The 11,275-nt window shown below is 41.4% G+C and overlaps 1 protein-coding gene across 1 annotated transcript in view; it reads right to left on the reverse strand.

The window, feature by feature from the left end:
- The window catches only part of SHQ1 (SHQ1, H/ACA ribonucleoprotein assembly factor), a 190,571-nt gene that overhangs the window by 175,004 nt on the left and 4,292 nt on the right, over positions 1 to 11,275 (reverse strand). Inside the window, exons 2-4 of the mRNA XM_006874633.1 lie at positions 7,916 to 7,980; positions 3,103 to 3,225; positions 1,570 to 1,727 (exon numbers count right to left, since the gene is read on the reverse strand). Coding sequence (XP_006874695.1) covers positions 1,570 to 1,727; positions 3,103 to 3,225; positions 7,916 to 7,980 — 346 coding nt within the window. The remainder of the gene's footprint in view (positions 1 to 1,569; positions 1,728 to 3,102; positions 3,226 to 7,915; positions 7,981 to 11,275) is intronic.

An 11,275-nucleotide genomic window follows, 5' to 3' on the forward strand; every position in this document is an offset into this window, starting at 1 on the left:
TGTCTGAGGAACAGAGAAGCAACAAGCAACATCATTTTTAGCCCAAATGAAGATTAATCAGGTTAGCAGGAAATTACACCCAACTTCCATCAAGAGTAACTAGTCATGTATAGACGCAAGAACACCCCACTTGTAGATAATACCCACTTGACCTGGCTCCAATGACTGGATGATCAGCGCTCAACCCGAAGAAGAAAGAAGAGGAAAAGAAGCGTCATCTGATACAATTTGATAAACTTGAACTTGACCTACACCTATGGATGCAGTAGCTCAAAAGAGTAAACAAATCCTTACTGCAAGAATCATTCCCACCCCCTCCACACACAGAGTAGACAGGGATGGGCAACTTGGACCTTGGCTACCCAAAATGGGGGGTGGGGAGGCTACAAAGGCAAGAAGTGACTGGCTTACAAGGCTTACAAGCTTTCAAGAGGGAACCTAGAGCCACAGGGCCCGGAGGAAAGTAGAGTCTCCAATGAGTAGTATCCAACCTGTCTAGGAAAGGCTGATGAAATGAAATGCGGCTAGGTCTCTTGTGATGCAATAGTGAATGATTGTTATCAGGACTGACTGTGAGGGATGGAAATGTAAAGGTGGACATTTTACAGCACAGAGGGGAGTGATTAAATTTGCAGTCTAGGAGCGGAGGCCCCTGGGACCATCAATGGAGAAGAACGGAGAGTGGGACACTACCCAGAGAAGCAGTGATGTCGGAGATGGAGGCAAAGGCGATGACGTGGAGAGATGGAGTGGCTGGGGACTTGAGATTCAGAGAGGGAAAGGGGCTGTGTGCTGATGACCAGGGGCGGGAAGAGCAGGCTTGCAGGGTATACCCTTTGGTTGGTTGACGATGATGCATGGACGGGATTGTAACTATGGCAATGAAATGACATTGGAGCGAATGAACACTGGTGTGAATATCGTGTGCAGCTGGCACATCTGAGCTATGGTGCTGGAGAAGAATACTGAAAATACCAATGACAGCCAGAAGCACACACAACTCTGTGTAGGAAAAGTATGGCCGGAATGCTCCTTAGAAGTCAGAATGGCAAGACTTTGTTGGTGATACTTTGGACCAGTTCCTAGAGAAGGACCTCATGCTTGGTAAATTGGAAGGTCAGCGAAAAAGAGGAAGACCCCAACCACATGGAATGGCATAATGGCAGAAGTAATGGGCTCAAGCTTAACAACAATTATGAAGATGGAGCAGGACCAGGTAGTGTTTGGTTCTGTTACATGTTAGGTCACTATGAGATGGAACTGGCACCATGACACCCAACAACAACAACATGAACAGGGATCTTCTGTGTACACTCCACCTTGTGCAATCTTCACAACAAGTGGAGGCAACTATTATTTTCACTTTAGAGGAAATACGATGTTCAGAGCTAACGATGAAAAAAAAAATGAGAATAACAAATCACCAAGTGCAAGCACAACTAAAAGTAAAATCCCATATGAGGGGCCATCAAAAAGTTCATGGGAAAAAAAAAAGAATGAAGAGAGAAGGTAATTTTTCCACAACCTTTTTTAACTCCTCTTATATAAAACTGTTTTAAGATAATATACCTGTAGCCGCTGAAACACGCCTGACCGTAGGTTGCCAAATCCATAGTGGCACTGCAGATTCAACGCGCCTTCTGATACCTCCTCATAGGGGGACTGCTCAATTTCCCAATCAAATTCTTCATCCTCTTCTAGTCCTTCCTCAGAAACCTCAGAAGCACCTGAATATGTTAAACAGTAATTTTTAAAACAATAAATAAAAGTAGTGAACGTCCTAGCTCCATATAGTAAGGACTGACTGAGCTGTGAACCACAAGGCCTGCAGTTCAAGCCCACCAGCCACTCCACAGGAGAACATAGAGGCTTTCTACTCCCACTAAGATTTAAAGCCTCAGAAACCCCATACAGGGTCAATGAGTTGGAACCGTGTCGATGGCACTTAACAACAGGTTACTATTTGAGAAAAAAACAGCATAGAAAAAATACCCTTTCTGGTAGCATAGAAGTTACAAGTTGGGCTGCCAATCTCAAGGTCAGCAGTTCAAAACTACCAGTAGTTCCGCAGGAGAAAGATGAAGCGTTCTGCTCCCATAAAGATTTATAGCCTCAGAAACCCAGTGCAGGGTCACTATGAGTCGGAAATGACTCCAAGGTACTTAACAACATCAACAACATGTGTATCAAAAGCCAAGAACAGTATTCATTATCACCACTATCTATAATAGCCAAAAATTAGACACAACCCAAATGCCCATCAATAGTAAGCTGTATAAATAAATTTAGTATATTACATACTGGAATACTCCACAGCAAAGAAAGCAAACGGACCACAGCTACAATACGGATATACTATAGGAATGAATTGTGTCCCTCAATGTGTGTCAGTTTGGGTGGACCATAATTCTCAGTGGTCTAACAGTTATGAAACAATCCCTCTGATGTGATCTGATGCGATAAGCCAATCCGTTATAAATGGGTGAAGGGTGAGATGTAACACCCTAAATCCCATCACAGTCCTGATCTGATCTAACACCTTCTGTCTTATAAGAAACAAAAGAGGTGTGTGTGTGAGAGAAAGAGAGATGACAGATAGAGAGAGACCTACTATCTATCTATCATCAGGAAAAAAGAGCCACGAAGGGTCCTTTCACTGGGAACTTCCCAACCCACATGCCAAGGCACGTGGAGATCTCCAATTCAAAAACAGGCAAAACTGAACAAAGTCAAAACCTTGGAGAAGAAAGAGGAAGAAGTAAATGGGAGAAAGCACAGGGCAAGATTCCAGGGAGATGGAAATGTTATTTTATGTAGCTCACTGAACTGTATAGTTCTGATCTTAGCTCAAAAGTTAAAATTTTCCCCAAAACAGGGAAACTGTCTCAAAGGGTCAAAAATGTGACTGACATGATGGTTTAACAGGACTCTTTTTTTCAATCATATTCCATCAAATGAGATATTTTCACATGTGTTTACCCCATAAATTTTGTCACCGTATGAATTTTCTCCTATATTAAATTCACTATATTCCTTTGCCCTACACATAACTTGCCAAATATTTCTTTTATATTAATTTCCGCCCAAATGCAATGAACATACCTATTTCTTCCACAAGTGGCTTCGCATTCCTAGATTTTCTGGGTGCAAGGAGAGCAGTCAGCATGTTCAGCCCCTCAAAATGTTGACCAGGAGTCTCTTTGGGCAACCGAATGGTGAAAATTCCTTAAAGACAAATATGTTCTATGCTCAGATTGATTCAAAGATTAAAGGCTTCACATACATACCTAAGAAACATGACTTGGTAAAATATAACTCTAATTCATAAGCTCCAAAATTATGACTTTATTAATAGTGTGGCATTCTAAGATAAGCACTGGACTACTAGCCATGAGTTCTGCAGGTCAAACCCACAGCTACTCCTCAGAAATCCTATACAGGGTCGATATGAGTGGCAATCAACTCAACAGCACTTACCTTTCGTAAATACTGTTTTTGAGTTATAACCTTGACAAGAAAAAAATCTTTTAAAGCTGCAGAAAGACCCATCAGTATTATTAAAATTCTAAGTCAAAACTTCTAAAACTCCATGGATCAAAAGGTACAACAGTTTAGAATTAACCAACAGCTACTTATAAAATGTAGAAATGTTTTTAAAAATCAGGATACTGGACTAACCATAAGGTTCGCAGTTCAAACCCACCAGCCGCTCCTTGGAAAACTAATATAGGGTCGCTATGAGTCAGAATTGATTCTACAGCACTTAACAACAACAATAACCCAGGAAGGAGGAAATGTGGTACCACAATGATTAACCACACAGCCACTAACTCAAACATTAAAGCCTAGGCAACTCTAGGGAGCAGTTCTTCGCTGTCATCTTGGGTTTTTGTAAGTCAGAATCAACTGCACTGCACACAGCAAAAATACAACAACCCAATAGAGAATCACAGCACTCTCAAAATCATACAAAATTATGTAAAGCAATTATGGCTTAATAAAACATCTTTGTAATTTCAAGGGACATATGCCTCAAGCCTGTGTAAGGCAGACTGAAATTCTATCTATGCTCATGTTTTCTTTCCTTGACTGGATTTAACAACCTCACCTAAGTACCCCTATGAATAAACTTAATTACATTATTTATTACTCTTTCATTTAAAACATTTTGTGTTTGAGGGTACTGAACTATTTTCTAGCATACCAGATATAACTAAACCCAAATATATCCACATAAATAACCTTCCTAAACCCCTGTGTACTTTTAAATTTTAATAACTTTGCTTCACTATGCAACCTATCTGCAATTAAAAACAGATTTACTACCTAGGAAGGCAGTTGCATTATACTTCATTATCACATTAATTACCTCGCATTATGAGCTAGAATTTTGTCACTTAATTCTTCCTACCCTCCCTCTCTTAACCCAGTGCACAGAGGTCAATAAATAATCACTGACTAAATCACACAAAGGTACACAAGCTATTTTTATTCCAGATTTAGTGGCAAAGGAAAATCCAGAGCTTCCACAAGGGCAAAATCAACTACTTCATGGCTAGTGAAAATGAAGTAGCTATCAATCACACTAAGAAAACTCAATCAGCCTTTAAATTTAAATGTCAGCCAGGGACTGCTTTTGTTCCTCGATCACCTACATGTTTTGTAATTTTAAGTGTGAAATTATGAAAGAAAACTTCCTTCTAATAATTGATAAATCAACCATAAACTTTACAATCAATTGCCTTGCACATTCCAACTGTTACTTTTAAACGTTCAAAACTTTTGAATGTAGGGAAAGATGGAAATAAAACTTCTAGAAAAAAAGAACTCTGCTTTGCAAAATAATGTGAAATATTTTGAAAAGCCTGTTGAAATAATTGCCAAGGAATTCACAAATTGTAGACAATCAGTATTAAGAAACAGAAAAGGCAAAAGGGACAGACTGAACTTGCAACATATCGTTTCCTGAGAATTTATTATATAGTTACCCTAATAGGAAGAATCCAAAGTGAAAAATAAACAAGAACATAGCGACCCTAAGTAGGGTTTCTGAGGAGCGGCTGGTGAGTCTGAACTGCCAACCTTGCGGTTCAGATCGACCTTGTGGTCCAGGGCTTTATCCCAGAGCGCCACATTAATCCCTAGATGTGGTGGCTTTAAGACTCGAATATGACTCAAGGGCAGATGGCCATGTATTTCCCCAAAGCTAGTGGCTTTGAACACAGAACCTCTCAGTTATCAGCGTGCTCACCAGTATTCCTTAGTAGTCAAGGTACTAGAGACTTGAAGAGGATGAGAAACTTGGTTCTGTGACTTTTAATTGTCTTCAAATCCAACAGTGAGCCAGTGTGCTCGACAACTCATTCCCCACTACCTGGTCTACAGATTCACAGGGGGCAGCTGGAATGGGCAATGGGAGGGCACGAATTCTTTATTCTCAAGTGGAGAAAACTGGCAATAGCAGCTATCCAACTGAAACAGTGAATATTTTCTTAATATTAATATCATTACTATTAATATTAAGTCTATAATCTGTTATACTCCCCTGAAGGATCACCTGGAAATGAGAACAGTTTCCAACGAGCATTTCAGAGTATGCAGGTGTTCATGTTGGATACCCATAATGGCTGTGCTTATCATTCTAGATGGATGAGCATCTTCAAACTAGTCATGAACAACTGGTGAGTCTAAGTAGACTGTGCAGCCTCTCAGAGTGTGGGTTGCTTGCATAACCGGAGCTGCTAGTTCACCGGAGTCCTGGTGTGGCGCTGTGGGACAATGCACTGGACCGTGGGGTCACTTTGAACCTCGTGGTTCAGATTCGCCAGCCACTCTCTGAAGGCCCTATGCAGGGCCACTGTGAGTCAGAGACAACTCGAAGGCACTTGGCAACAACAGTTTAGTAGGTGGGTCTACTCTTTCAGTTATGGTGCTGAAGAAGAATATTAAAAGTACTATGGACACCTGGTGGTGGTTATGTGTCGTGGAATTGGTTCTGACTCATAGCGACCCTGTACAGGGTTTCCGAGACTGTGAATCTTTACGGGAACAGAAAGCCTCATCTTTCTTCCACGGAGCAGCTGGTAGTTTCAAACTGCTGACCTTGCGGCTCACAGCCCAATTCATAACCACTACGCTACCAGAGCTAGAAGAACAAAAAATTCTGTGTTGGATGAAGTACAGCTAGAATGTTCCTCAAAGCCAGGATGGTGAAGCTTCGTCTCTCATACTTTAGACATATTACCAGGAGGGACCATCCCCTGGAGTAGGGCATCATGCTGGCCAGCAAAAAAAGGAGGAAGGCCTCCAGTAAGCTAGACTAGCACAGGGGCAGCGGCAACGTAATCAAGCGTAATGGCTGTGAGGCTGGCACGGACCAGGCAGCGTTTCATCCTGTGGGGCACAGGGTCCCTGTGAGTACGTACTGACTCTGATACCGAACAACAACAACTCTTGAAGAACACAACTGCAATGGGAACAAGTTGGGAAGTTCTACTTTCTGCTGACTTTCAACCTGGTGACACTGTTTCTTGTTGAGAGGACTCGTCAACATGGAGGTAGGGTTAGCAGAGTTTGACTGCTGACTTACAAATAATCCAGAGACAGCCTTGTGCTCAGTTGTTGTTTAAAAAAGGAAAAGACTCTAAAGATACAGTGGAACTGTCGCCGCTTCGTCAATGACCAAGACAAATAAAGTCCAGGGCCTCCTTAGCTAGAACTGGCCCTGCTGGGCCACTGTAGCAGAGCCACCAGGGCACTTGATTTGGAATCAAACAAAGCTGGCTTTGAATTGCCTTCCATCAATTTCTCAGAATATGATTTTTGACAATTTTGTAATGCTCAGCTTTAAATTGGGGATAACCACACAGTGGTGAGAACAAATTGACCCCCAATTCTTTGATCCTACTACCACTGAAAGACGGGAGTCTGTGTCTCCTCCCCTCATATCTGGGATATGACAGTGGTGCTGTGAGTGTCAAGGGGAAGACAGCCATCGTGAAAGACTCCCCTGTAGAAGTCACCTATACATTCCCATTCAACAGATTCTGCTTTGTAGTAACAAGGGTCATCCATCTGTGTGGGTGTGCTTCTCTGGTGGTAGAGATCCGTCAGAAACTTCAATGTCTTCAGGTCATGGATTCCCTTGGTACCTCCTTTCCCAGGTCTCTGGTCAAGCCTGCTCTTAACCAACCTACTCCTTTTCCAGCAGCTTGTGGTTTTGAATCATTCACTGGTCTCCTAGCAGCTTAAACACTGCACTACCAGGCCACCTTGAATCAAGCCTATCTTTGTCTGGAAGCCAAAGTGAAATCTGTCCAACATGGTGACCCTGCTGGTATTTAAAATGACATCGCTCCCAGAATCACAGCCACACAAGCCTTCACAGTACAACAAACTGACCGAAAAGTGGTGGACAGCACATACAAAGCCTGCAAAACCTTTTGGTTTGGCCCTGCCAAGGCCACTAAATCCCAGCCAGTGTACTATTGTTACTGTTGTTGTTGGGTGCTGACCAGTCGGTTCCGAATCATGGCGACCCTGGGTGGGGCTTCCAAGGAGCAGCTGGAGAATTTGAACTGCTGACCTTGCAGTTCAAACAGACCTAGAGGTAGTATGCTTATCCTATTGCGCCACACCAATACTCCACCACGTTGTTGTTGTTAAGTGTCGGCGAGTCGGTTTCAACCCATAGCAACCCTGTATAGCATTTCCTAGGAGCAGCTGGTAAACTTGAACTGCCGAATTTGCAGTTCAAAAGTCTCTGCAGTCTGGCTCATTAACCCACAGTGATGTGACTGTGGGTTAAATATTAAATATTAAATAAATAAATAAACTATAAAAAATTCCAAACACAATATTAAATAAATAAATATTAAATAAATAAATAAACTATAAAAAATTCCAAACACAATACCTTTATCTGCATCATAGGATCCTTGCTCACTTCCATTTTCAACAATTCTTCCAGGAAGGGTTAATCTGCAGATTTAAAGCAAGGTCTCATGAAGTCCTTAAATTACAAAGCAGCACAATTGATCATCAGCGAAAATATGTCATTAACCCATGGAAATCTATCACACCAGTTATAAAAAACTCCTCAGCATCTCTCACATTTTACAAACCAAACAGGTGAAGGGAATCAGAGACGTCTAATGTTTGTTTTTACACAATCTCCTGTTGTTGGCGGACGAACTCACACGGGGCAGAGAGCAACTGCTCCACGGGGTTTTCTCGGCTGCAATCTGTATGGGAGCAGAGCACCAGGCCTTTCTTCCGCAGTACTACTCACTCATTGCCATCAAGTCAGTGCTGACTCACAGCCACCTAGACAGGGTTCCTGAGGCTGTAAATCTTACAGGGGGCAGAGTATCATCTTTTTCCATGGAACCAAGTGGTGGGTTTGAACTATCGATAGCAAAGCTGGCAGTCCAGTGCTTAGCCTACAGCACCACACTAGGACTCTCCTTGCAGTACTGCTAGGGGGCTTCAATCTGCCAACCTTTAGGTTAATAGCAGAACACAAACCACTTTCATCACCTGCTGCTGTTGTTAGTAAATGCCATCGAGTCAATTCGAACTCACAGCAACCCAGTATAGGGTTTCTGAGGGGCAACTGGTAAGTCTGAATCACCAAGCTTGTGGCTCAAACTGACCTTGCAGTCCTGCACAGAACCCACAGAGCCACCACAATTAGTACAGCAGGAAAAAAACACTACAAGAACAGAAAAAAATCAACGTAAATGTTTGTGGCAATACAAAACCTGCAAACAGAAATGAAAAGATTAATACGAAAATCTCAGAAGTGGATAATGCACTGAAGGGGCAAAGGAATAGAGCTGAATAAATGGAAGTCTCAATGAGTACTCCTGAAGATAAATCTCTCAATACTATTAACCCTTTAACCTACAAGAACAATATGGAAAAAGAATGAAAAAAAAAAACCAGAAGAAAGCCTGAGATTAATGTGGGACACCATGAGTAGGAATAACTAAGAGGGCACTGGAATTCTAGAAGAAGAAAAGACAATAAAAAGCACAGAGAAAATTGGCAAGAGTTTCTGAAAGAAAACTTCCCTAACATCATGAAAGATGAAAAGATAAACATTCAAGAAGCTAACAGACCAGAACAGGATAGACCCCAAAAGAATATCACCAAGACATAACATAAACAAACTTTCCAAAACCAAAGAAAGAAAAGACTGCTTAGGGCAACTCAGGAAAAAGTAAAAGCTACCAGAACACTTAATTGTGCTCATAACCATGAGGCAGTTGTTTGAACAGAAAAAGAGGATACTGTAAGGTCTAAAATCAGGAAAGGTATATACAAGGGATATATTCTTTTACCATATTTACTCAATCTGTATGCTGAGCAAACAATCAGAAAACCTGGATTATGTGAAAAAGAACATGCCATCAGGAATTCAGGAAGACTAATTACCAACGATATACAAAACATACAACCCTGCGTGCCGAAAGCGAAGAGGGCTTAATATTAATACTGATGAAAATCAAAGACCACAGCCTTCAGTGTGGATTGCGCCTCAAAGCAAAGAAAAAAAAAGAATCCTTATCACTGGAATAGTAAATAACATCAGGATAAATAAAGAAAAGATGAAAGTTGTCAAAAACTTCAATTTGCTTGCAAACACTATCAACACACATGGAAGCAGCAGTCAAGAAATCAAAGACTGTATTCCATTAGGCAAATCTGCTGCAGAACATCTCTCTAAAGTGTTCAAGAGCAAAGATACCAGTTTGAGGATTAAGGTGTGCCTGACACAAGCCATGATATTTTTAATAACCTCTTATGTATGTGACAGTTTGACAATCAGTAAGGAAGATCATAGAAGAACTGATATATTTGAGTTATGATGTTAAAGAACAGCATTAAAGTTTCATGAACTGCCATAAGAACAAACAAATCTATGTTGAAAGAAGTAAAACCAGAATGCTAATGCTCCCTAGAGGCCAGGATGACAAGAGTTCATCTCTCATACTTCGGCCATATTATTAGGAAGGACCAGTCTCTGGAGGACATAATGCTTGGTAAAGTGGAGAGACAGGTAAAATGAGGAAGACCCCCAATGAGATGAACTGACACAGTGGCAGGAGCAATGGGCTCAAGCACAACAATTGTGAGGGTTGCGAAGGACCAAGCAGGGCTTGATTCTGTTGTATGCAGGATCAATATGAGTCAGAGATCAACAACACCTAACAACAGTAACAACTAAAGAATAAATAAGACCTCTCACTCCCTAATCTCAAAACTTCTACACAGTCACAGGAGTCAAAACAGCCAATACTATTACAATAAAAGGCACACACATCAGTGGAACAGATTGAGAATCCCGAAGTAAATCTATCTACCTACAGTCACTTGGTCTTCGACAGAAAGCCAAATACACTAAATGGGGAAGACACAGTCTCTTCAACAACTGGTGTTGACAAAACTGGAACTCCATCTGCAGAAGAATGCAATAAGATCCATATCTCACACCATATACAAAAACAACCTCCATGTGAATTAAGGACCTAAATGTGAAACCTAGAATCATAAAGATCATCAATGAAAAAATAGTGACAAACTTAGGGGCTGTGATATATGACATAAATAAACAATCAAAGGTAACTTAAAACACAAACAGAAGACAAAATAAACCACTGGGACCTCCTACAAATTAGACACTTAAGTGCATCCAAAGAATTTACCAAATGAGTAAGAAGAGAACCCATAGAATGGGAAAACATTTTTCATAATGACGTATCAGACAAGGGACTCTACAACTTATAGATCATTACAACAGCAAATAATCCAATTTAAAAGTCGACAGCGTGGAGAACAAACAAGATGGTGGATAGGGTGGAAGTGCAGTAAGGAGCTCTGTCAGCAACAACACAGAATACCAGACCAAGCAGGCTCAGTGGAGTGCCAAAACTCTGAATTACATATAAAGGACTATTTAGAAGGTTGGAAGGCTTACAGCTAGGGGAATTTGCAGCAGAAGCAAGAAATCCATTGTTTTCTAATCCAAGACGCTCAGATGGTCCTGGAGCCGCCATTTTTGAAGTGACTAAGCGGGGGAAGGATCAGAGCAGCCACAGACACCTGACAGAACTGCGGAGATAAACGTGTGGACACTATCTGCACACCTCCATTCTGACGACTGGGGGGGTGCCTTAGTGAGTGGACACCCCACCCCCACCACTGGAGGGTTCTACTACACTTGTGCACAGATCTCCTCAAAATTTAAAGTGACAGTTTCCACTTAAAACCA

This window comes from Chrysochloris asiatica, unplaced genomic scaffold (genome assembly GCF_000296735.1).
Source record: "Chrysochloris asiatica unplaced genomic scaffold, ChrAsi1.0 scaffold00290, whole genome shotgun sequence".
In the NCBI taxonomy this organism is placed as follows: domain Eukaryota; kingdom Metazoa; phylum Chordata; class Mammalia; order Afrosoricida; family Chrysochloridae; genus Chrysochloris; species Chrysochloris asiatica.